Source organism: Stomoxys calcitrans, chromosome 4 (assembly GCF_963082655.1).
Source record: "Stomoxys calcitrans chromosome 4, idStoCalc2.1, whole genome shotgun sequence".
Lineage (NCBI taxonomy): Eukaryota > Metazoa > Arthropoda > Insecta > Diptera > Muscidae > Stomoxys > Stomoxys calcitrans.
The window spans coordinates 132243598-132271047 of NC_081555.1; the positions used below are offsets into that span (position 1 = coordinate 132243598).

General features: G+C 39.8%; 1 protein-coding gene across 1 annotated transcript; it reads right to left on the reverse strand.

Moving 5' to 3' along the window:
• Window positions 1-625: 625 nt before the first annotated feature.
• Window positions 626-27450, reverse strand: LOC106082618 (probable cytochrome P450 313a4). Its single transcript, XM_059367274.1, has 9 exons — window positions 27198-27450; window positions 16356-16556; window positions 16101-16289; window positions 6551-6620; window positions 6340-6472; window positions 1362-1511; window positions 1147-1305; window positions 867-1089; window positions 626-798 (listed from the first exon to the last, which is right to left on the reverse strand). The coding sequence occupies exons 1-9, from the start codon at window positions 27448-27450 to the stop codon at window positions 626-628; spliced, it is 1551 nt and encodes a 516-aa protein (XP_059223257.1).

Consider the following 27450-nt stretch of genomic DNA (forward strand, 5'->3'; position numbering starts at 1 on the left):
AGCTGTACCTCGCACTCGACCTCAAGTGTTGTCTCAAGTATCCGATTGGAAATCTCTACCCTTCCCTAAGTCTCATAGCCTCAGTTGCTGCCTGTCAATGGGTGGCTGCATGCCAATGGGTCGGATATCTAGAATAGTTTCCAGTGCTCTAGTGGGCATGGTCCTCATCTTTCCGCCTATGCCAAGACAACATGTTCTCTAGGCCTGTTATATGGTCCTTATGTTGGACTTTTTCTCCATAGCAGTCCACCAAACTACTGAGTAAGTACTGGTCTAATCACACTCCTGTAGAGCCAGTGGACTATCCTCGGATTCAGGCCCCATTTAGAGCCAACGAAATGGGAAGGTTAGGTTAGAATGGCAGTCTATTTTCTAAAGAGACCTACTTATGCTATTTCACTCCATTTATATTCCACAGTAGGGACGGACCAGGCCTCTGGTGAGAATAGTGGAACCCATAGAAGTGGATTCCTAAGATTCCGGCCTGCTAAACTTTGCACGTTTCTCATTGTTTTTGTTTCCAATCCCACTATGCCTAAGCTATAAAAAGTTCATATCAATGTTTTACAAATATTTTATTTAAACTTTTAAACATAACAATGCCAAAAGCAATTTTTCATAAGAATTACAATTTTAATTCCAATCGCCTTTCCACAGTTATAGATGGATGACTAGCCAGCTGTGTTGTTATGTGATTTTCAAATTTCAAATCTGCCATGGTGTTGCAGGTGCTAAATTTATATCTTTTTATTAATTTGGCCAATGCCACTTTGATGCTAAGCTCAGCATATCGCATACCTGCAAAGAAATGAAAAAAAAATCTAAATTCGCTTACACCAAGTTCTCCATATGTGATCTGCGCTTACCAATGCAAAATCTTAATCCTTTGGTAAATGGTATAAAAGCATAGGGATGTAGGCTTTCCACATTGTGTCTTAGGAAATGGTCTGGATTAAAGTCATGAGCATCAGGACCCCAGATTTCTTTGTTACGGTGTAGACTATGAATGTCCACAAATATGTTTTGATCCTTGGGCAGCACTACTCCATTGCTAAGTGTAAAATTTTCGCCAACAACTTTTCTTCCGACCTGTGGCACGATAGGAAATACTCTCATCGTTTCATTAAGAATCATATCGAGATATACCAATTGAGGTATATGTTCATAGTTTACTTCGAATTCCCCCTCATCATTGGGAGCGGGAAAAACATCACAGATCTCTGCGTAGGCTATTTCCTGATACTCAGGATGCATGGCCAAAAGAATAAGGGCGAGGTACATGGTAGTTGAACTGGTTTCGAATGACTGCAAGTAATTTATGCATTTAATGAAATTTATCAAAGAAAAGGGAAAAAACTTACCGCCACAAACATGTGAAACATGCCGCCGACTACATCCTCCTCTTTGAGGCCTTCAATTTTCATAGATCTCAACATATGTTCTAAGACTGAGCCCACATTTTGGACGAAGCTGGGATCCAGACCAGGTTTTGAATTAATACCTTGAAAAGACTGATTTGAAAAATGAAGACTTTAGTTACTATTTTTTTAATTACAATTTTTTTTTTTGATTTAAATTTGTAATTATTAATTTAAATTAGCAGGGGCGACTTTTGCTGTAAACAAAATTTGTTTGGCTTAAAAGAATTTTTGTAATTTTATGCGTAAAAGCGTCATCCTTTAACATAAACCAAGTCCCTAAAGATTTTACCATAAACGAAGTAAGTTTTACATGAAAAAATAGAAAATTCATGACTAACCTTCAACCGAGAAGGGAAATGCTATGCAGTACTAAAGGGTTTTCCAAAATCGATTTGACAACTTTCAATTGTATTTGTGAACGCACTCTTACACTAATCATCGAACTGTCACTGAAAACTTGTTCTGTAAACTGAACATTTTTATCGTGATAATGTACACGAAGGAACAAAGTCTACAAATAGTAGAAAATTTCAACCGAAACTCGTGGGGGTCGGGGATCGTTACTTTAATAGTGTTAACTCCAATTTTGACGAAAGTCATATTGGGCTCAATGGGTCCGTCAATCAGCAAGATATGTGTTAAGGGTCAGGCGACAGTCTTCATCTTCAAAAAACAACTGTTTGGTGCGGCTTGCATGTCGGCGGCGTCATTGGGCCATACTTCTTCATCGAAGATGCAAATCGTCATGTTACTGTGAATAGAAAACGCTAACGCACCATGCCTACTGGTTATTTTTAGCCTGAATTGGAAGATATGGGCCTGGACGACATGTGGTTTCAACAGTGCTGTGCCACAAGCCACACAGCACACGTTATGATCGATTTATTGAAGAGAAAGTTTGATGAGCGTCTCGTTCTGTCTCGTCTCGTTCGTGCGATTTGACTTCTTTAGACTATTTTCTTTGGACTACGTCAAATCATTGGTCTATGCCAACAAGCCAACGACGTTGGAAGAAATCAGAGCCAACATTGATCGGGAAATTGCGACCGTTTCGGCTGAGATGTGTGGCCGAGTCGTCAAAAATCCATCATATTTGCAGATGCAAAGGTGCCCTCGATAGCCACATGAACGAAGTCCAGTTTCATTCACAAATGTTTTGATTGTTCTCCAAGCCTATATTAAAATTTTGGAAATATCTCAAAAGGTTTGGATTATATTTTCAAAATGTTGCGGACTTGGCAACATTGGAAAAGTCCCATGTCAATGTTCCATCTTCAGATCAAAAAAGATGCCTGTACCAAATTTGAAGACGTTCAGAATAAAATTGCGACCTTTACTTTGTACACAAACTACCATGGACAGAAAGACAGATGAATGCATAGACGGACAGGCGGACATAGCTAAATCGAAAATGCATAAGGACTGCCACTCTCAACTTACCTACCTACCCTAAGGGATCTCCTTTTTATAACCTCTTTGGGGAGAAGTGGCCCCCAATTAAGCACTACTGCCTCTACTAAATTTCCCATGAACATTCCATTAAGGAACAGGGTATAATTATCTCATATCTCATATGAGTGCAATCCGAATAAAGTTTAAGCTCAATTATAAGGAGGCTCCTTTTTTGAAGCCGAATCCGAGCGGCGTGCCGCATAGCGATACCACTTCGTAGAGAAGTTTTAACATTCTGCGTTTTAGGCGGACATGCTAGTCTCTGAGCCACGGTGGCCTCCACAATAATAAAATAAAACTTCCTCAATAAAACAGATTTGTTTGTTACAAAGACATTTCAAACGTTTTATTGTATTGCGTATAAGGGGTAGGAGTGCGAATCAGCTATGCAGAAGCACCGAAAGGCTCTTGGAGATGGCATACGACTGAAGTAAACCTCCCACAGGATCGTGATTTGGCCAAAACTTACTTACGCCTTAGTGTTTTGGTGGACGGCGATGGAGAACAAGTAGAACATAGAAATAATACAACAGGTTCATAGAACATGCTATGGTGGCATAGGCGCCACTTCGGTACTGGAAACTATTCTAGATATCCGATGCATAATATTAAGTATGAAGCTGCGGCTATGAGACTTAGGGCTATGGGAGAATGGAGATAAGATTGCGGTATAATTGGGCGACGGTAAGAAAGCTGGATGGAGTGGAAGAGGTTTTGGATCGGATACCTGAGAGTACTCTTGAGGTCGAGTTCAAATCCCAACGTAAGTTATGGTCCGATTCGGACCATAAACGAATTTAATGTTGGAGACTATAGTAGAAGTCATTGTGTAGAGCCCTCTAGAGGCTCTAAAAGTCAAGATCCCAGATCGGTTTTATGGAAGCTATATCAGGTTATGGACTAATTTGAACCATATTTGGCACAGTTGTTGGGAGTCACAACAAAACACGTCATTAAATATTCAGCCAAATCGGATAAGAATTGCGCCCCCTAGAGGCTCAAGAAGTTTGATTCTTAACTCGGTTTATACGGCAGCTATATCAGGTTATGGAATCCATAACCAAGCACATCACAATAGCAATTTCAGCCAAATAGGTTAAGAATTACGCCCTCCAGTGGCTCAAGATCCAAGGTCGGTTATTATCGCAACAGTCTATACCCACCACCTGCATTTCTGCTAAAATATGGGAGGTATACTTGTTATAGACCGATTTGAACCGTACTAAGCACAGTTGTTAGAAGTCATAACAGAACACTATGTGCAAAATTTCAGCCAAATCGGATGAAAATTGCGGCTTCCATGGGCTCAAGAAGTCAAATCGGTTTTTATGGGAGCAATATCAGGTTATATACGGATTAGAATCGTACTATGCACAGTTGTTAGAAGTCATAACAGAACACTATGTGCAAAATTTCAGCCAAATCAGTCAAAAATTGCGGCTTCCAGGGGCTCAAGAAGTCAAATTGGGTGATCGGTTTATACGGGAACTTTATCAAAATCTGAACCGACTTAACCCATTTGCGATCCCCAACGACCTACATCAATATTAAGTATCTGTGCAAAATTTCAAGCTAGTTTAACGTGTCGACCGCTATCGTGATTTCGACAGACGGACGGAAGGACGGAAATGGCTAGATCGAATCATAATGTCGAGATTATCCAGAATATATATATATACATAACGGGGTCGCAGAACAATATTTCGAGGAGTTACAAACGGAATGACTAAGTTAATATACCTCCATCCCGTGGTGATGGGTATAATAACAATATTTAGTACAGGGCGCTGGATACTATTCCAGATATCCGACATACATATACAAACAAAGTGTGAGGCAGCCACTACGGCTATGAGACTTAAGGAAATGGGAGAAAGGATAGAGGATAGGAACACATCACACCATCGTGGAACAATCGAGGCGACGATAGGAAGCCCTGAGATGACACTTGAGGTTAAGTGAGAGACACTGCTGTCATACGCAAAGTCTTGGATTGACAGAATTGTGGTTTTTATAGCTGGGAGATTATGTTGTACAGATGTATCAAAGCTAGAGGACAGAGTGGGTCTTGGGGTTTACATTAAGAACCCAGGGACTGAGATCTGTTTTGAGCTGTCTGACCATAGTACGATCCTGCAGGCGGATATTCGGGCAATCACGGAATGCGTGAGGTGGTGCGATGTTCACGCGAGGACTTTGAGTATGAACTTCTTTACGGACAATCATAACAACCAGGCCGGTATGGTCACGAACATATTTGGAGTGTAAAAAGGAGATCAACTCCTTCTTTAGGAAAGGCACAATCCGCATCGCTTGGGTGCCGGGTCATAGCGGAGTAAGAGGGAATGAAAGGGCAGACGATTTGGCACACAGAAAAAAATAACTCGTACATAAAACCAACTACCAAATTTGTATGTCAAACTTTAAATTCTCAACGAATTTTACCACTGAATCGAAGACATTCTTTGCTGAAGTACGTAAGTAAGTTAGTCTCTACAATAGACTTGACAGACAGAATTGTTGAAATTTTGTTGACTTTCAACAAATTCTTTAGTTGAAGTAGTTGTTCAAATAGGCGTACTACCATGTAGAGCACAAAACTCCCATGCCATTCATGACTTGCAAACGCAGGATCGAGTTCCCCGGTATAAAAGAAAAGAATTTCGTCTACAGAAAAATTGTTGCAGGAAAATTAACAACTTTCGTAGCTGGTTTTTCGACCAAAGTTGTTGTTTTTCAAGTCTGTGCAGTGAAGGCCAGAGGACATCCGTCAATAAACATGGTTAACCCGAAGCCTTTAGGATCGGTAGGTAAAACGACGAAAATCCTATGGGGAGATCCGGATCATGAGAAAACGACGCTATAACTTAAAGGTAGTAAGAAGGAGGTCAGTATAGCATTCATCTTTCGATATCATGTAAAGGGCATAACGGAAGATGATGAGTCGTTGAAGCATTTCCTATGTCATTGTTCGTCTTTGGCGGCAAATAGACAGCTGTACTTAGGTGGCGACACATTACCAGAAAAGACCAGCTAAGGGGCGTGGCATGGAAGCAATTAAGAATTTAAGTATCACGGAATTCCTAACTTAGATTTTCTTTTTCGAGGTTACTTTTTAGTATTTAGAGCGCACAATATACCGATTACTGGCTTAGATGTATGTACAAAATGGAATGCAAGAGTATGTCCAGTGTGGAGAACTTCCAGATCCCCAAAAACAAAATTTTTCCTGAATTTTTTAAAGCAAAAATTTTGCAGGTCATCATTAATGCAGCTCCCTTATTCCTTTCCGGAATGTCCGATACATCGTTGCATCGCCATTTATATGTTGGGGAAAGCAAGAAAAGACAAAAGTTGCGGAAATTGGGCAATACCACTATATGTACGCTATATCTTAGGCTGCACAGGATTTGATGGTTATCGGTTAAATGGTTTTATTGTTTGAAATTTTCTCTTATATGCTTACCTCCAAAATAATAGTATTAAGAATGTGAATTATTTTCAAATGTCTCCTGAAGACGGTCATTTGACAAAGTTTACGCACAAAGTCATTTATAAATATGCCGCTGAAGGATAAATCTGAAGCGTATTTGAGGGCTCTAAAGTTATAGAAAAACATCATTTACTATTTTTGTTGTATTGTTTTTGAATTCCAGTTTTGAAAGGTTGTCACTTACCCTGCTACACGTGTTGTGTATTCCTTCACATTGTGATCAGTGTAATCCAAATTCCTTCCAATTATGGTCTCTGTAAAAAGACGATTTGCTTTGTCATTAACTCTTTGATTTGGTTTGTTGAGAGCATGGATGGACAACAATACCCAGCCGCACCCAACTACATCCTATGCCCGCGGGTAAAACGACGAACATTAGCACACTCGCATTATAAGCAACTTCGGGTGGCCTCGTTCGGTTGACGTATTGTGGTTATTTTACATAGCTTCTTCACTAGATTGGTTGTTCGGGTTTTACTGCCCCTCGCACTAACACAACTTTGAATTTTCAACAGAGTTAGTGTGCCCATCACTGGTTTAGAGCATAGATAGGCAGCATACACATCTGAACATAAAACAAGTTATGGTCCGATTCGGACCATAAATGAATTGAATGCGGAACATTGTAAAGGGTGATTTTTTTGAGGTTAGGATTTTCATGCATTAGTATTTGACAGATCACGTGGGATTTCAGACATGGTGTCAAAGAGAAAGATGCTCAGTATGCTTTGACATTTCATCATGAATAGACTTACTAACGAGCAACGCTTGCAAATCATTGAATTTTATTACCAAAATCAGTGTTCGGTTCGAAATGTGTTCATTCACCGTAACGTTGCGTCCAACAGCATCTTTGAAAAAATACGGTCCAATGATTTCACCAGCGTACAAACCACACCAAACAGTGCATTTTTCGGGATGCATGGGCAGTTCTTGAACGGCTTCTGGTTGCTCTTCACTCCAAATGCGGCAATTTTGCTTATTTACGTAGCCATTCAACCAGAAATGAGCCTCATCGCTGAACGGTGAATGAACACATTTCGAACCGAACACTGATTTTGGTAATAAAATTCAATGATTTGCAAGCGTTGCTCGTTAGTAAGTCTATTCATGATGAAATGTCAAAGCATACTGAGCATCTTTCTCTTTGACACCATGTCTGAAATCCCACGTGATCTGTCAAATACTAATGCATGAAAATCCTAACCTCAAAAAAATCACCCTTTAGAAGTCATTGTGTAATATTTGAGTCCATTCGTATAAGGATTGAGCCTTGTAGAGGCTCAAGAAGCAAAATCGGGAGATCAGTTTATATGGGAGCTGTATCAAGTTATAGATCGATTCAGACCATATTGGGCATGTATGTTCAATATCATAGCAGGAGCAGTTGTACAAATCAGATGAGAACTGCGCCCTCTATAGGCTCAAGAAGTCTAAATCCCAGATAAGTTTATATGGCAGCTATATCAGGTTATGTACCGATTTGCGCCATACTACGCACAGTTGTTGGAAGTCATAACAAAATATCACACGCATTGCGCCCTCTAGCGGCTAAAAAAGTCAAGATGCTATTATGATCGGTTTTTATGGCAGCTATACCAAATTATGAAGCGATTTAAATCATACTTAGCACAGTTATTCGAAGTGATACCAAAACACCACGTGCAAAATTACAGCCAAATCAGATAAGAATTGCGCCCTCTAAAAGCTGAAGAAGTCAAGACCCAAGATGGGTTTATATGATAGCTATATCAGGTTATTAACCGATTTGAACCATACTTAGTACTTAGCACAGTTGTTGGAAGTGATACCAAAACATCACGTGCAAAGTTTCAAACAAATCGGACGAGAATTGCGCCTTCTAGCGGCTCAAGAAGTCAAGACCCATGATCGGTTTATATGGCAGCTAATACGCTAGCCAACCGACCTACACTAATAGAAAGTATTTGTGTAAAATTTCAAACTCCTAGTTTTACTCCTTCGAAAGTTAGCGTGCTTTCGACACACAGGCGGATTGACGGACAGATGGACGGACATGGCTAGATCGACTTCAAATGTCAAGATGATCAAGAATATATTTACTTTATGGGGTCTCAGACGCATATTTCGAGGTATTACAAACAGAATGACGAAATTAGTATAACCCCATCCTATGGTGGATGGTATAACAAGTAAAAGCGTGCTAAGTTTGGCCGGGCCGAATCTTGGGAACCTACCACCATGGATTCTGTTGAAATATGGTAGCTATTTATGGTTATAGATCGACATGGACCGTATTTGACACAGTTGTTGAGAGTTATAACAGAACACTATATGCAAAATTTCAGTCAAAGCGGATAAAAATCGCGGCTTGTAAGGGCTCAAGAAATCAAATCATGGTATGGGTTTATATGGGAGCTATATCAGGTTCTTTACCGATTTAAGCCGTAGTTTGTACAGTTGTTAGAAGTCATAACAGAACATTATGTGCAAAATTTCTGCCAAATCCGATGAAAATTGAGGCTTCCAGGGGCTCAAGAATTCAAATCGGGAGATCGGTTTATATGGAAGCTATATTAGGTTATACACAGATTTCAACCGTACTTTGCACAGTTGTTGGAAGTCATAACAGAATACTACATGCAAAATTTCAGCTGAACCGGACAAATATTGTGGCTTCCAGGGTCTCAGGAAGTCAAATCGGGAGATTGGTTTATGTCGGAGGTTAAAAGTTAGGTTATGGACCGATTTAGACCGTACTTGGCAGAGCTGTTGGAAGTCATAACAACACCGCAATGTCAGACAAATCGGACCACAATTGCGGTTTCCGGGGGCTCAAGAAGTCAAATCAGGAGATCGGTTTATATGGGAGCTATATCCAAATATGAACCGATATGGCTCATTTGTAATACCCAACGACCTACATTAATACTAGGTTAGGTTAGGTTGAAAAGAGGGTGCAGATATTAATCCGCCCCATGCGACTACGGACATACACCTAAGCCAGTAATCGGCTTGTTGTGCGCTCTAAAAACTATAAAGTAACCTCTAAAAATAAAATTTTAAGTTAGGAATTCCGTGCTACTTACAAAATCCTCAATTGTTTTCAATTCCACTACCCTAAATTGGTTCATGTCTTGTATTGTGTATCCACCTAAGTACCGGTATCTGTTGGATGCGAAAGCCTGGCAATGACAAATGAAATGCTCCAACGTCTTATCAACTTCCACGCATGCCCTACACATGCTATCACTTGCCGCACCGATTTTTCATAAGTGAGCTCGTAGTCCTATGTGTCCCGTTATGATATCAATAACTATACTGACCTCCTTCTTGCTTCCTTTCAGTACTAGCCTCGTCTCCTCACGATCTGGATCCCCCCATAGGATTTTCGCCGTCCTAGCGACCTTTTCGCTTTTCCACAATATTGCATGCGCATTCGTCGCCCACTCCCTTAACTCGGACTGCGTCGACCCGAAAGGCTTCGGTTTAACCAAGTTTATTGACGGCAGTCCTCCGGCCTTCACCGCCAAATCGTCGACACTTTCATTTCTCCTTACTCCGTTATGGCCCGACACCCAAACGATGCGGATTTTGCCATCCTCAGAGATGGCGTTAATCTCCTTCGTACACTGCAGGACTGTTCGTGACCTTACCGTCCTGGTTGTTATTGCCCTTATGACAATTTTACTGTCGGTAAAGATGTTCACACTCGACGTTCTCGCGTTAGCACCACACCACTTCACGCATTCCGTGATCGCCCGGATCTCCGCCTGCAGGACCGTATTATGGTCAGGCAGTCTAAAACAGATCTCAGTCCCTGGGTTCTCAATGTAGACCCCAGACCCACTCTGTCTTCTAGCTTTGATCCATCCGCGTAACATGATCTTCCAGATGGCAATACTTGGGTTCCGTCAATCCAAGACTGTGCCGATGGCAGCAGTGCCTCGCACTTGACTTCAAGGTTCAACTCAGGTATCCGATCGGAAACCTCTTCCCTTCCTTCCAGGTTTCCTATCATCGCCTCGATTATACCGCGATGGTATGAGCTGCTCCCATTCTAAATCCATTCTCCCATCGCCTTAAGTCTCATAGCCGCAGTGGCTGCCTCATTCTTAATCTTTATGTCAATGGGTCGGATATCTAGAATAGTCTCCAGTGCCCTAGTGGGAGTGGTCCTCATCGCTTCGCCTATGCCAAGACAACATGTTCTCTGAACATGTTGTATGGTTATGTTGCACTTTTTCTCCATAGCTGTCCACCAAACTACTGAGGCGTTAGTAAGTATTAATCTAATCACGCACCTGTAGAGCCAGTGGACTATATTCAGATTCAGGCTGGGTTTCGAGCCTACTGCCCGTTTACATAGGGCCCAACATCTGTGAGCTTTCTCAGTACGCTCCTGAATGTGACACTTCCAATTATGTTTCCTGTCCAAGATCACACCTAAGTATTTGACCTTGTCAGATATCGAAATCGTCTTATTGAGGAAACGTGGTGCGTTAAATTGGCCCACCTTTGTCTTTTTCGTGAATAGGCATATTTCAGTCTTCTCTGGGTTAACATTGAGAGCTCTGGATCTAGCCCAGTCATATGCCATATCCAAGACCCTTTCGGCCCTTCTGCATAGCTCGTTCGGATCTTTACCCCTTAGACGTATAATAACATTTTCTGCGTAGCAGACAGGTTCAAATCCCTCCTCAGTCAGCATCCGTAATAGGTCATTTATGGTGGGCAGTAAAATTCCCCCTTGTGGCGGGCCTTGTGTCCTTGTGTGTCACTTTCTCCCTTATATTTATGCCATGGGACACACAATTTATCCACCTGTTCCATATGGTTTATCCAGTCTCTATGGATCGGGTCCACCCGGTAAAATGCCCCCTTGTGGCGGGCCTTGTGTCACTTTCTCCCTTATATTTATGCCATGGGACACACAATTTATCCACAATTATAAATTACAATTTATCTAGTCTCTATGGATCGGGTCCACCTGGTCTAAGGATTGGATCCGTGTGTCGGTCCACACATTATTAAAAGCCCCCTCGATGTCAATGCATACTAAGTATCTGTGCAAAATTTTCAGCGGCTAATATTACGCGTTCGACCGCTATCATGATTTCGACAGACGGACGGACGAACGGACGGACATGGCGTGATCAAGAATATATACCTTCTTTATGAGGCCTTAGACGAATATTTCGAGGTGTTACACACGAAATATACCTTCATCCTATGGTGGTGGGTATAAAAACGATCTGAAGTACACAGATAGTGTAAACAACTTCGTGTGGCTTAGTTCAGCTGACTCTATTTCATTAAGTTCATGTTTGATGGTACTCACACAAACACAGTTTGCTCTTTTTAACAGTGATAGTGTGCCCATCACTGATTTAGAGCTTCTAGATTGAACAGAAAGAAGGGAAGGATTGCGACCGTCTCTTCCATTAGTCATATTCCTGTCCTAGGTCAACATGTGTTTGAAATTTTGCATAAATAGTTCTTATTAGGGTGGGTCGATGGGGATTACACCCAATTATGCTAAGTGATTTATCCCAATCATGTACAAAAAGAAACATCTAGGGGTTGAATAAGCCATATCTGCGAATTGGTTTATAAGGATAATATGAGTATATGCCCATTTTAGCACTCGAATGGCATACACCGTTCGAACCACATTCGTTCAAACATTGTGGTTAATTCTACAGACGGACAGACCGCCTTGGCTTAATCAAATCGAACGTCATGGCGATCAAGTTTAAAGGTTTGCCAATTGATATCACAAGTTTTTACAACAAGAACAAGTAGAATCTTAAACCTATGGTGGTGGGGATTAAAACAAATCGGTCAACAGCTGAACTATTTATAGCTAGCTCTAAACTATTAAAAACTTTTTGAATATTAAGTGGAACATCTAGTGATATATTTTCCTTTGTGGCTATTTCAAAACTGTTAATAAAATATGCAAGAAATTATATCATTCAACATACCGACTTTGTAAAACAACGGCGAGCAGACACAGCACACCTTTGTTTATGCCAAACAATAGTAAAAAATTTAAGTATTAATTAGGTTAATCCCACTATAAACACTCTATTGATTGCCTAAAATTCTACCTAAACTGTTGGTTTACGATTTAATGGTACCTGTCGTACTGATAAATGGAGTGAATAAAACTGAATTGAATATATAAATTGGCACTAGCCCACCCAGACACGCTCCGCTGTGCCCTCTTTTACAATACACAGAGCAAAAGTTTTCTTATATTTGTAATCTAAACTTCTAGGGTTCATGGTTACATCTTGGCTTCAAAAATTACATCTTGCAGAAAAATTACACTCGACACGACATAGTGGTGAAAACCAAGAGATCGCTCAAATATCTAGAGATCCGACTGGATACAAAGTTGACCTATGCAGAGTATATACGGCACGCGACCTCAAATGAAGCAAGGATAACTACGCAACACAGTCGACTGATGACAAGCGCAGGTGGGCATATCCTAGCAGGCGCAGACTGTTAATGGAGACATACAGTATGATCCTGTTGTTGTTGTTGTACCAGTATGTTGTGTTCTATCTTACGTCTGATTTATTCTGTTGAGTATCCAGATCCAACAATCCTGCGTCCAGGGGAATCTGGGTCAAGACAAGTGGGTCCGGCTGGGCAGTTAAACAGGTGCATGTATCGTCAGGTCACAATCGGGGCATACATCTTGGACTTTGGCATCAATCCTTGCTCCGTAGGGATTGAGGAGGATCCTTCTCCAAGGACCACATTCACCCGGTAGCTTTTCACCGCATCTGCTACCGTATCTGCATGATTGTTGTCAAGACCCAGAACTACTCTGGTTTGCCGGTGGAGGTCAATTTTTGCATGTGCAATAGGAGGCGGTCGTTCTCTAAGGAGCACATTAACCCTTTAGCTATTCAACGCATCTGCTATCGTGTCTGCATGATTGTTGTGTTGACCCGCTTGATCTAAAGGTTCTCTCTTGTAGCGCTGGACCTCACGCTCTACATCATGTAGATCTACCTGAAGGGTTATGGGCGGTGGGTGAAATAGAGGATAGGTAGAGGTTAAACAGTGCCGGAGATATCACCTCGCCTTGGGGAACTCCCTGTTTCACTCTACGGTGTTTCGATTTCTTATCCCTAAATTCCATAAATGACTGGCGACCACATAGTTAATTCGCGATCCAGCGTTTCAAGTCTGGCTGAAGGGACATATTGGCATGGCTGACTGTGTCGAGTGCCTTCGATAGGCCCAGTGCCACGTGGACCGTCCTATCACATGGCCTGGGCTGATTGAAGGCACGGCAAATTTGTGCGGTGATGCCATGCAAAGCAGTTGTTGAGCTATGCGGTCTTCGAAAGCCATGCTTATGGTCGGCTAATGGAAATTCGCCATCGGGGCTCGGGAGGAGTAGTCCCTTAAGTGTCTCGGCTACTGGTGAGAGAAGGGCAATAGCATCCTGAAAATGGGGTCGGACACTACTGAAACATGGGGTCAGACACTACAGACATCATGCCGAGCGAAATCCCTGCTCTCGGTACAGAAGACGACAGCTCTTAGGGTCATATCATCCTACCGGACAGTGGCGTAGTCCGCAGCCTTTGTAATAGCCGGAATGGTTCCTATAGACCTAGAGGCCATGGAGCGTGCGACGCTCTACACCACGAAGTGCAACATCCATAGAGGACAGGGTGAGATTCAAACAGATTATACACGTATGGCCCTTACGAGAGGAGACTATTGAGAGACTGCAACAAAGGTGGACGAGAATCGGGCCAGGCGTGCGCGACGACCATTACAGATGTGGAGAAATAGGAAGCACAGCGACGTCCACTATTACGTCACAAAGATGTTGACAGGCTATGGTTACTTACGAAAATGCATAGAAAGGTCAAATGCTCCTCTAGCAAAGCATTAAACTTCCGTGCACTTAAACTTCCGTCAACTCATCTTAATGGTTGTAAACAAAGCACGTGGTGCTCTTGGCTTTATGAAACGCTGGAGTAAAGAACTTAAAGATTTCTCTGTGACGACAAAGGTATATACTTCGCAAGTCAGAAGTTATCTTGAGTACGGCTCAGTGGTATGGGATTCGTACTGCAATATTCATTCTGATTTGATAAAATCGATTAAAAAAAATTTCTATTATTTTGTCTCCATCGAAATGGGTGGGACAGAAGTTCATTACCTTCGTATGAGTACTGATTAAGTCTTATAAAGCTTCCTACATTATAAAGTCGTAGAACCATTCTAAACATTAAGTTTTCGTCTAAATAAATTCGTGGTCAAATAGATTTCTGCTTTCTTTTAAGTCGAATTTTCTTTAAAGTTCCTATCGGCTCCGAGGTGGAATTAATCTCGAAGCGTAATGATAACATGGATGTGGATAATAGTTTCGAGTTTAAATATGTCAGCACTGAGGAATTTTTGAAAAGTTTTTTATTGATTAAGTCTAATGTTGTGGGCCTTGATAATATAGATCCGAAATTTATTTGCATAATTCTTTCCAACTTCTTCCTTACTTTTCATACTTTTTCCATTTCATTCTGATTCTAGTACCTACCCAACCATTTGGAAACATGCCAAAATAATTCCTATCCCTAAATCTAGTACGGAATTCCGCCCCATTTCTATCCTTTGTTACCTCTCAAAAGTATTTGAAAAATTATCTGAATATCTCAACCGGGAATCACTGTTGTGTGATAGACAGACTGGGTTTCGAGCAGATCACAGTTGCATCAGTGCTTTAGTTGAAGTTTCATAATTCATAAGAACTGACCTTCCCAAAAAATTGGCTCATAGTCAACTCCTCATGTATGCTGATGACGTACAGATATCTCATAGCGGTTCTGTGAGTAATATCAATGAGTGTGTAATTAGACTTAATGCTGATCTTGCCAGAGTTTATAGCTTGGCCATGGCTAATGATTTATTATTGAGTCCACACATATCTAAATGTCCTGTCATTCATAAAAATAAGAGGGGTTCTTTAGGGAATTCTAATGTATTTATAAATGACCAAAAGGTTGATATTCTTTCGAATGCGAAGAACTTGGGTCTGATATTTGATAGTTCACTGTGTTAGTCAAATCACGTGACCGGACGGGCGTATGCAAAATTGCGTTTTAGTGGGTGACTCATTCTTTCGCTCCTCTCAAAATACGTATTCTCCTTGCGAAGACTTTTCTGGTTCCTGGGTTATTTACGGATGTGAGATTTTCGCAAATTGTGATATGTTTCGAAATACTTTGTTTATGCTATCAAGGCCTTTAATCAGTATATATGGCAGTTGAATTCATATTCGTTTGGTACATCAGGGAGTCTGATACAACTGAGATGCCTTATGTCGAGATGTCTTAGGCAACTCACTGTTCTAAATTTCAGCATAATATGTTTCGAAATACTTTGTTTATGCTATGAAGGCCTTTAATCAGTATATATGGCATTTAAATTCATATTCGTTTGGTACGTCGGGGAGTCTCATACAACTAAAACATTAAAGTTTCGCTCTACACTGATTTCATTAAATAGTCTTAGAATTCTACGACAATCAAAAATTTAATTCTTTTATAGGGTCACAGATCAATATTTCGATTTAGTATAATTCGAATGGCGATTTCCATACCCAACACCATTCCCATGGTGGTTGGTATAGAAAAACATCATTGAAACTTTTGTCGACAACATGCATTTCCTATAATAATCCACAAGATTCAGTAGCGGAATGAAAATTTTCTACTCACCAATTGATATTTGCAGGGATAATTCGCGAAAATTCAGCAGTAACTCCACTGGCTTTCCACTTTCGATATTATGGTCTATATCCTTGAAAATGCTATTAACTCGTTTATTGAAAATGCCCATAAAGGCTATTAGATTTGAATTTTTGAAAGCGGGATTTAAAATTTTTCTTTCGTGAGACCAGCGTGGTTCTAAATATTTGAAAAACAAAAAAAATAGTTAGCAAAAATCTATATTTTCGTTAAAATCATACGCACCACGTAATGTTATTAATCCTTTGCCTATGGCGTGAGCTAAAACATTATATGGAATATCCGATTTAGCTAAACAAACTTTAGAGGTTAGAATATCCTTAATCAATACCGGATCACTGGTTACAAAATAAGAGAAAGGTCCAAAATATTGCATAGTAGTTTTGCCGAAGTTTTTGAAAATTTTCTCAAACTCAGGAATGATAACTGAAATGAAGAATAAAATCCACAAAGAGTTTAAATAATGAGAAATTTTAATAACAATCTGTGAGCAATAAGATTTAAATTCTGGCAACATTCCATAAGTCTGTCATTTGTGAACGGATGAAGATTTTTTCGCGAAATTTTATTTGGTAACAGTTGAGCTGTTATTCAGATGGGCGAGATTTAAGGGCTCTAGAAAGCCCGGGCCCATTTGTGGGCCATCAAAATTAGGTTATCGGCCCTACAAAAATTTGTTCGGGCTGCCAAAATCGAAGTCATCACCGACACCAAAAGTGACAAAATTTGAAAGGAGTGCATCGTGCCAGACCCTATAAAATGCATTGGAGATATCCAGTGCCACAACCATACTCTCACCGAACTGGTGGAAAGAACAACTCCAACCTTCCGACAGAAATGCCATCAGGTCACCCGTGGAGCGATTTCTACGGAACCCATGCTGTCGGTCGCAAAGAATAACATTGGACTATAAGTATCTCACAAGATGGTGGTTAACCATGATCTCCATTACCTTGGAAAGCACGAAGCATAAAGCTATTGGTTGGAAATTCGTGAGTTGGTCGCCTAACTCTTCTTGACGATAGGCAGCAAGATTGTGAACATCTTCCAATGCGCGGGAATAACACCCGCACGACAAGCAAGTTTAAAAAAATTGCATAAAGGACGAGCGAGCGTCGAAGAACAATTGCAAGTGATGATATTCCATCCGGGCCCGGAGATTAATTTACGCCGAGATATGCAAGAACACCTTTTGACTCCACGTGTTCGAAAAAATATCTGCGGATGGAACTAGACAAGTCCTCAATAACGGGGATCGCTTCCGGCAGATTATCAACAGGGTCAGTGAATATCTGATCGTCTTCAATGAGAGTCGAAATAGCCGATGAGTTGCCCTTCACCCTTTTCACTTACGACCAAAAGCTCTTACTTCCTCTTGAAGAAGCGGAAACTTTCCGCGTCTAAGCACTCTGGCACACGAAGTTCTTGTCTGCTTGTGCAGCAATCCATTACTGGCATTTTTATTGAAACGCCAATTTATGAAAGCCTCCTATTTTGCTGGTCTGATTTAACCAACTTTTGTCCTTTGAATTAACCGAAATTATTTGAGTTGGAAAAAATAATTTTATTTCTCCATCATTTCAGGCACCTCATTTGCGTCACTATCAAGAAAGAAAAGGTTCCTATTGAAACTGCGGAAGAAATCGTTGAGCTCAGCCCTATTAGCATTTTCGTACATAAAAAGTGTCCGTTTTGGGGCTTTTGCTAAAACGGCACGAAGAAATCGTTGAGCTGAGCCCAACGAGCATTTTCGTACATAAAAATCGTCCGCTTTTGGGGCTGTAGATAAAACGGCACGAAGAGTAGAATATGAAAAATTGGCTGAAATAATGCAATGATTGGGGTTTCCAAGAGGTGCTTCCTACTTTTCGGGATGCGAAATTAAGAAAAGATCAAGAGTATTCATTTGTTGTCCTTCAACGCACGGAATGTGTGTCGGTTCATTCACTAGCTGCGTCAAGTCATCCTGCGCATCAAAGAACTCGGCATATTGGCCCTCCGTGTCAGAGGCCCAACAACAACGAATTCACTGTCCGGAATATCCAACAAAATCTTCGTTATGGAATCGATAAGAATGTTGATGCCATTAATGGATCGGTGTTTCCAAGAGGTGCAAGTGCTTTAACTTCGTACTTTTCATTATGTGAAGTTAAGAAAAGATCAAGAGTATTCATTTGTTGCTCTTAGACGCACGGAATGTGGCGGTTCATTCACTAGCTGCGTCAAATCATCCTGCGCATCAAAGAGCTCGGCGTATTGGCCCTCCGTGTCGTGTCTTGTAGCCCGAATGGAAAAGCCAAAAGTTCCGTTATGAAATCGGAAAGAGTATTGAAGCCATTAATGGAAGCCTCCTTTTCCGTGTTTGGACTTCTATTTAAAAATCCAAAATGTAGCATGTATGATCCAATCCGGAATTTGACCCATAGGGAGTTAAATTCTGGATCCTGTGAGTGCAGGTGTCCTTTGGATCTGAATCCTTACATAGGGCGAGTACACTGCACGGTCTGCCTCGCTACAATATCTTCTACGGAGCTGGAGAATCCCTTGCAAGCGTTTGTTTTCTACCTTAGACCAACCACTATTGGTGTCCACCATAGCGATCTGTTTGCCCCTTGGTTCGGATCATAGACTTAGTCGAGTTATTTAGGGCTTTCAATGTCATCTCAGTTTACACTTCCTTTTCAGCTCTTGGGGGGAAAGCCATGCAGAATTTGTGCCAAAACTTATACCAATCCGCCTTTCTTATATTTATTCGTTGGCCCACTTCTGCAGTATTTTCTCCAACGCTGAAACTAATGTAACGATGACCAGAGAAATTGTGGTCATCCAACACATTCCAGTCTCATATCCTTCTTCTAATATTCTCAGATACAAAAGAACCCCATGGTACCTTCTACCTGCTCCTGGTAACAAAGGTCGGTAGACCAACATGATACGTCGACAACCATCGGGGTAATTGCTTGCCTCTTGGTTTTGGCTCTAGAAAAATTAGACTTAAGCGAATCGTTCAGGGCGTTCCTGATCCGCTTAACCATCATATAAATGTCCTTTCACAGTTTCGACTTTCTTTTCAGGCCTACAAGGGACAGTGCTGAAGAATATGTTCGTGCCGATACTTATTAGAGCTGTCAAAATATCTATGACACTATTGATATTTAATTTTTTACTGAATATCGATTGATATTTTTCCGATGGATACTATCGGAAAGTTTAATTTTTTCCAAATTTAAACAAAAATAAGCTATCCGACACTGAATGCATCCTTAAAGATACTTTGCGACTATAGATGCATGACTTTAAACTGACTTTAATAATCTTGGTTTTATTTGGTCTGTGCATTGATATTGCTTCTATGTAAATCGATCTCCAGATTTTTTTTTTCAAATAAAGGTGATGGGAAATTAACGATAGTATCGATACTATCGATATTTATTATTAAAACTATCAAAAATCGAATGTTGCGATTATCGATAGTTTGCCAGCTCTAATACTTATGCCAATAGATCTCCCATCTATTTAGTTGAGAGCCCACTTCTGCAGAATTTTTGTGCAACATTAGGAAAGTCATGACATAAAGATGTCCCTTTTCGTTTCAAAATGGTGAAGAGGACTCTTTCCCTTTTCTATTCTCGAAATATCTTCAATAATTGGAACAAACATATGGAAAAACATTTGCTCACAAACATATAAATTATTTAAAATTTTTATAAAACTAACTGTAGAAGTAAAGAGGAGACTCACTGCCTTGTTGGACCCTTCCTGGACTTGAATTCTGGATCGATTTTTTTTTGCATTATTTAATCTGAATTTCCCTCCATTTAAGTACCATATCTACTCAAAAATCCAATGTTATGAAATATATAGAAGCAATAATAATTATTTTCCCTACTTGGGTATGTTTAGAGGTAAGTCATTATTTTTAGCAACTCAGTATTTGTACGAAGAATTAATTATTATATCACCTGATGATATGTTCACTCTGAATAACTTTCCTCCAACCATATGTACATGTTAAAGTAATATTAAGGGTATACCAAAAAATAATTGGTTACTTAATTATATTTCGGGTTATTCACTGACTTGCCCAGTAATGTGACTTTTGCTGAGTGGTCTTGTATTCCCCCATCTTTAAGTGCTTACTTTCATAATCCACGAACCACGTCACTAATCACTCATGGTTCCCTTTGTAAGAACGTCAAATCCACATGCCATCAGGAAGAGCTTTAGAACTACCAAAGATTCTTTGCAAACATGGAGAACTATATATAGAAACCGGACAATGGTCAGGTTTAAAATTTTTCACCACTGTTGCTTTAGTTTCATTGCCTGACAGGAGTTCATACTCACAGGACTCGATTGATTTGGTCATAATAAGCATCTTTACGCAATGTAGACAAATCTTCTTCAGCTGCTACTCTCGAAATAGCTTTTGAGTCAAATAGACCCATATATAGAAATGACTGTTCCACCCATTTGACTTCCTTAGGTTCTAAAAGCCTTACTTTTCTCCCAATTTTGTTGGAACTATGAAAATGAAGTGCACTTAGTCTAAGGGACTGACTAGCACCAAATTTAACTCCAATAGGTTAACAATAGTAATGAAAATATTACTCGCTGGTCACTTTGTCCACAACTTTTTTACATTGTATTGCTTTTTCATTTCAACATTACTCTTACCTTTGGCCGACAATATGGGACCAAAGCCCAAAAGCATTTGCCATTTATTTGATGGCACTCGGGCACCTAATAAAATGGAATGGCGATCTCTCCAACGTTTATAAAGCCATGCCAGCAATATTCCACATATAATACACTTGAATAAGAACAACATTTAAACAACCGATATGACCGATCTGCTTCTGTGTGATATTTAGCTTACACTAAACTTTTCAAAATTGAAGGAGCTCCATTGAAGGCTAAAATATATAATAAATATATTTAATAAAAGAATTCAATATTAGCATAGCATTAATCAGATTTTGATAACTAGTTAAAAACCAGTAAGGAAAGGCAAAAGTCGGGCGGTGCTGACTGTATAATGCCCTACATCTACCCTATAAGTACAAAGTAGGAGCTATATCCAATTCTGAACCAATTTTGATGGACCTCGCCGAATGTTTTCAGATGGGTTATTAAGCAATCTGTATCACATTTGGAGCGAACCAATATTGCGAAAATCTTGGCAATATTGGTGAATAAATGCGCGCGCAATGGCTCTAGAAGTGAAAATCGGGCGAAATACATATATGACAGCTATTATCTTAATCGGAACCGACTCCTATGAAATTCACCAGAAATATTAAGAGTCATAGGGAAATCTTACGTGCCAATATTCCAGAGTATAGGTTTACGAATGAGCACTTAAATCGGACGAACATATAAATGGGTGCTATATTTAAATCTGAAACGATTTCACCCAGACTTCTAAGATACTGCGGCAGTCGTCGGGGAAAGCGCTGTACAATATTTTGGAAATATTGGTGAATAAATGCGCTTGCTGTGAGCCTAGAAGTGAAAATCGGCCGATATACATATATGGCAGCTATATCTAAATCTGAACCGATTTCTATGAAATTCACCAGTAATATTAGGAGTCGTAAGAAAATATTTACTGTTAAATTTCGAGAGAATCGGTTAACAAATTGACACTTTATCCCAATATGTCTCAAAATCGGACGAAAGAATGTTAGGGAGCTATATCATTCTTAACCGATTTCGACCAAACTCTGCAGACATTGTAGTAGTCGTCGAGGAAAACGTTGTACACAATTTTAAAAATATTGTTGAATAAACGCACTTCCAGTGCCTCTAGTGGAGAAAATAGGGCGATATGTATTTATGAGAGCTATATCTAAATCGGAACCGATTTCTGTGAAATTCACCAGTATTGTCGAAAGTAAAGAGAAAATCCTTTCGCCAAATTTCGATAGAATCGGTTAACAAATGACCACATTAATATAGCAATAGTTAAATCGGACGAACATATGGGACCTATATTTAAATATGAACCGATTTTATCCAATTTCAATAGGCTTCGTCCCTACGTCAAAAAAATTAATTTGCCAAATTTGAAGACGATCGGATGAAAATTGCGACCTGTAGTTTGTACACAAATTAACATGGGCAGAAGGGCAGAGGGACAGACGGATATAACTAAATCGAAACGGAAAGTGATTCTGAGTCGATCGGTATACTCTCTTCCTTCTGGGTGTTACAAACAAATGCACTTCGTTATAACACCCTGTACCACAACGGTGGTGTAGGTTATAAATACTGAAAAAAGGGATAAAACTCATTGCAGTTGGCCGCATCGACATTTGTGGACGATCCTGTCCTTAAATTATGAAATTGTCTTATAATTACAATTTTTTATAGTATTGAATTGTATTTACTCCTGAAATGTACTGTAGACACTTTATTTGAATTAAATGAATTATAATTTAAATTCTTCAACTCTGATCGAATTGTAAAAGAGTTGAATAACAAACGTCATTTAGTACTAACAAAACATCATGGAATTGAAACACTAGCTACTAATTTCCTTTCTTACCATTTTAAGATCGATCACTTGTTCATCAGCACTTGATCGGTAAGGTCTTATCCTCTCTTCATTAACACCCCTTCTCTATCACCTTGCAAATGCAAATTTTGCCCATGAACATTCCACTAACTAACAGGGGCAAACTTCTCACATATCAATGAGTGCAGTCCGATTCAAGTTTTAAGCTCAATGATAAGGAGCCTCCTTTATATAGCCGAGTCCGAACGGAGGCCCGCAGTGTGACACCGCTTTGGTGAAATGTGAAATGGCATAGCACCTCACAAATGTTGCCAGCATTAGGAGGGGAAAACCACCGCAGAAAATTTTTTCTGATGGTCTCGCCAGGATTCGAACCCAGGTGTTCATCGTCATAGGCGGACATGCTAACCTCTGCGCTACGGTGGCCTCCTTCTCTATCACTTTAGCTCTCTCTAACTCTAACCGTTTTACTTCAATAAACCAGTATTGAAACGTTTACTGAAATTACTCTGCGTTTTGTTTTTTATACCCACCACCATAGGATGAGGGTATACTAATCTAGTCATTCCGCTTGTAACACGTACAAATATCCGTCTAAGACCCCATAAAGAATGTACATTCTTCATCGTCTCGCCTTTCTGAGTAGATCTAGCCATGTCCACCCGTCCGTCTGTCGAAATCACGATAGTGGTCGAACGGGTAGAGCTAGCCGCTTGAAATTTGCACAGATACTTAGTATTGATGTAGGTCATTGGGGATTGGAAATGGGCCATATCGGTCCAGATTCAGATATACCTCCCATATAAACCGATCTCCCGATTTTACTGCTTGAGCCCTTACAAACCGCAATGTTTGTCCGATTTGGCTGAAATCTCGCATATAGAGTTCTGTTATGACTTCCAACAACTGTGCCAAGTACGGTCTGAATCGATCTATAACCTTACATAACCATCATATAAACCGGTCTCCCGATTTAACTTCTGGAGCCCTTACAAGCCGCAATTTTTGTCCGATTTGGCTGATATTTTTCATATGGTGTTCTGTTATGACTTCCAACAACTGTGCCAAATACGGACTGAACCGGTTTATAACCTGATATAGCTCCCATATAATCTGATCTCCTGATATAGACCGATCGCCGCAATTTTTGTTCGGTTTGGCTGAAATATTGGATGCGGTGTTCTGTTACGACTTCCACAACTGTGCCAAATACAGTTTAAATCAGTCTATAACCTGATATAGCTCCCATATAAACCAATCTCCCGATTTGATTTTTTTACCCCCTACAAGCCGCGATTTGATCCGATTTGGCTGAATATTTGCATATAGTCTGTTATGATTCTCAACAACTGTGCGAAATACAGTTCAAATCGGTCCATTAGCAGATATAGTTTCCACATTTTAGCAGAATCCACGGTGGTCGTTTCACAAGATTCGGCCTGGCCGAACAAAGCACGTTTTTATTTGTTTAATTCTTCTGCGGTTCCTGTGGGGTTTCTACGCTTGTTATTCCCCAATCCTGAGAAATAACAAGCATCTACATAAATACAAGACTCTAGTGATTAGTGGACTGTATATAGTCCACTAATCACTAGAGTCTTGCAATTTGTCTTTCCTATCATCATCATCTTCATCATCATCATTTTGTTTTGCCTAAATCTTATTGGAAGACTTACCCCAACCCTCTTCAATTTGAATACCAATCTTTATGTATAAATTGCTAAGTTTCTTATTTGATATAATTATAAATGTATTGGGTTGCCCAAAAAGTAATTGCGGATTTTTCATATAGTCGGCGTTGACAAATTTTTTCACAGCTTGTGACTCTGTAATAGCATTCTTTCTTCTTTCAGTTATCAGCTGTTACTTTTAGCTTGCTTTAGAAAAAAAGTGTAAAAAAAGTATATTTGACTAAAGTTCATTCTAAGTTTTATTAAAAATGCATTTTCTTTCTTTTAAAAAATCCGCAATTACTTTTTGGGCAACCCAATAGAAGCCACCGTAGCGCAGAAGTTAGCATGTCCGCCTATAACGCTGAACGCCTGGGTTCGAATTTTAGCGAGAACATCAAATGGCATAGTACATTTGTGATGTACTATGCCATTTGAAAGAATGGTATGACAGCAATGTAAAAACTTCTTCCCAAAGAGGTGTCGCTCTGCGGCACGCCGTTCGTACTCGCCTTATCACTGAGCTTAACAATTCGAATCGGTCAACACTCATTGATATGTTAGAAATTATCCCCTGTTCCTTAATGGAATATTCATGGGCAAATTTGAATATCCACTAGGATGGATATTCGCGAGAAAAAAAATCTTAATAGGCCCTTCAGGTTTCTGGCTCTCGGGGTTATACTGAACAAAATAGTCAACTAGACCATACGTCTACGGTGAAAATCGAGCCTCCAGACTAAGACAAAACTTGTAGCCAAAATAAAAGTTAAGAACTCTCCAGTACATCGCAAAAGCATTGGAACGCTTCTTCAGGCAGTTTTGGCCTTATGACAATATTAATAAATTACCATTGTCAGTTGTTCTTAGTAATTTATCAATCTTATCAAACTTGCAAAAACTTCACGAGGTCAAAACTACCTGAAGGAGCCTTCCGTATGAACATATTTGTGGTAAGAAATATATTAAGCATGAATGTTAAAGGGTCTACTAAAAGACACCTTTCAAAATTTCAGAGCTAGACGAGTACCCGTCTTATGTGTTCAAGAAGTCAAATCAGAAATTTTGTCTATATGACAACTATATCCAATTATAATCTGACATCAATGTTGCAAACGAAATGATAAAATGAAAATACCCTACATTCTAATGGTAATGGGCTTAAAACAATTAAAACGATGGATTATGTAAATACTTCTCTGTTAGAACATAAATTTGAACATGTATTATGTTTACACTCAAAAAAAGTTAAAGATCTGTGCTTAATTTTAGAATGCAAAAATTTGAGGATGGTAATAATTTCGAGCCAAATATATATTGTACAACATATAAACAAGAATACCATCCTAGCATTAAAGACGTAGTGTAGATATAAATCAAGTACGCAGAGTTTTAAAATAAAAAAATGCATGAATCATTAGGACAAAGAACCTAACCTAACCTACTTTATCTTAACATTTCAAAATCCTTTGATTTGTAAGTTGATTTTATTGGACAGTTATATATAATTTTTATACCCTCCACCATAAGATGGGGGGTATACTAATTTCGTCATTCTGTTTGTAACTACTCGAAATATTCGTCTGAGACCCCATAAAGTATATATATTCTTGATCGTCGTGAAATTTTATGTCGATCTAGCCATGTCCGTCCGTCTGTCCGTCCGTCCGTCCGTCCGTCCGTCCGTCCGTCCGTCCGTCCGTCTGTCTGTCGAAAGCACGCTAACTTCCGAAGGAGTAAAGCTAGCCGCTTGAAATTTTGCACAAATACTTCTTATTAGTGTAGGTCGGTTGGTATTGTAAATGGGCCATATCGGTCCATGTTTTGATATAGCTGCCATATAAACCGATCTTGGGTCTTGACTTCTTGAGCCTCTAGAGTGCGCAATTCTCATCCGATTGGAATGAAATTTTGCACGACGTGTTTTGTTATGATATCCAACAACTGTGTCAAGTATAGTTCAAATCGGTCCATAACCTGATATAGCTGCCATATAAACCGATCTTGGGTCTTGACTTCTTGAGCCTCTAGCGTGCGCAATTCTTATCCGATCAGAATGAAATTTTGCACGACGTGTTTTGTTATGATATCCAACAACTGTGGTAAGTATGGTTGAAATCGGTCCATAACCTGATATAGCTGCCATATAAATCGATCTTGGGTCTTGACTTCTTGAGCCTCTAGAGTGCGCAATTCTTATCCGATTGGAATTAAATTTTGCACGACGTGTTTTGCTATGATATCCAACAACTGTGTCAAGTATGGTTCAAATCGGTCCATAACCTGATATAGCTGCCATGTAAACCGATCTTGGGTCTTGACTTCTTGAGCCTCTAGAGGTCGCAATTCTTATCCGAATGGAATGGAATTTCGCACGACGTGTTTTGTTATGATACCCAACAACTGTGCCAAGTATGGTTCAAATCGGTCCATAACCTGATATAGCTGCCATATAAACCGATCTTGGGTCTTGACTTCTTGAGCCTCTAGTTCTTTTTTTTTTCATTGTCAAAAAAAAAAAATATATAAAAACAGATATATGTGGTTTTTATAGGTTTTAAGCCTTAAATCGGCGGATCGGAATCTTTTGGAAAACAGGCAACTAAATGCATTTATGTTCTTTTGTGATATGCAATTTCACAAAAAAGCGGTAATATGTTGCGGTGATATGGTGGAAAGACCCTGGTAAGACAGAAAGAACCACCTTCAAAAGATACGCAAAACATTTGAAAGGCTGCAAAAGTGTATTGTTGCTGAAACATTTGATTGGCTATCCGTATCGCGATTTCAATTTCGCGATTTCTTTCTTCTGAAGTCGACCACGTTATGATAACGAGTGCGTGATGTTGTTTTTTCTCCATTGGGTGCCATATTTACCAATATAGTAACTTTCATTCGTTTCCTGTCCATCATTTTCTTCGTCTTCATCATCGTCGTCATCAGTATCTTCATTTAGCTCGACGTATCCTTCAGTTTCGGCATCTGAGTCTTCAGCATGTTGGTATGAGCGATCGTCATCATCCTCAACTTCATAATTATCAATTGAAGCAATATCAATTTCCTCATCCATATTTTCGTCCATAAAATCAGCAAATCTGCTATCGGCTGCACGCCTTTCATCTGCAGTCAT

What these genes read in the sequence shown, in the direction of transcription:
- LOC106082618 (XM_059367274.1), bottom strand. Translation starts at nt 27,450, where the DNA reads ATGACTGCAGATGAAAGGCGTGCAGCCGATAGCAGATTTGCTGATTTT. An exon ending in GAATGAAAGTTACTATATTG is followed by an intron (nt 16,557 to 27,197) that starts GTAAATATGGCA and finishes TCTTCATTTCAG; the next exon opens with TTATCATTCCTGAGTTTGAG. An exon ending in ATGAACATATACCTCAATTG is followed by an intron (nt 1,090 to 1,146) that starts GTATATCTCGAT and finishes ATCGTGCCACAG; the next exon opens with GTCGGAAGAAAAGTTGTTGG.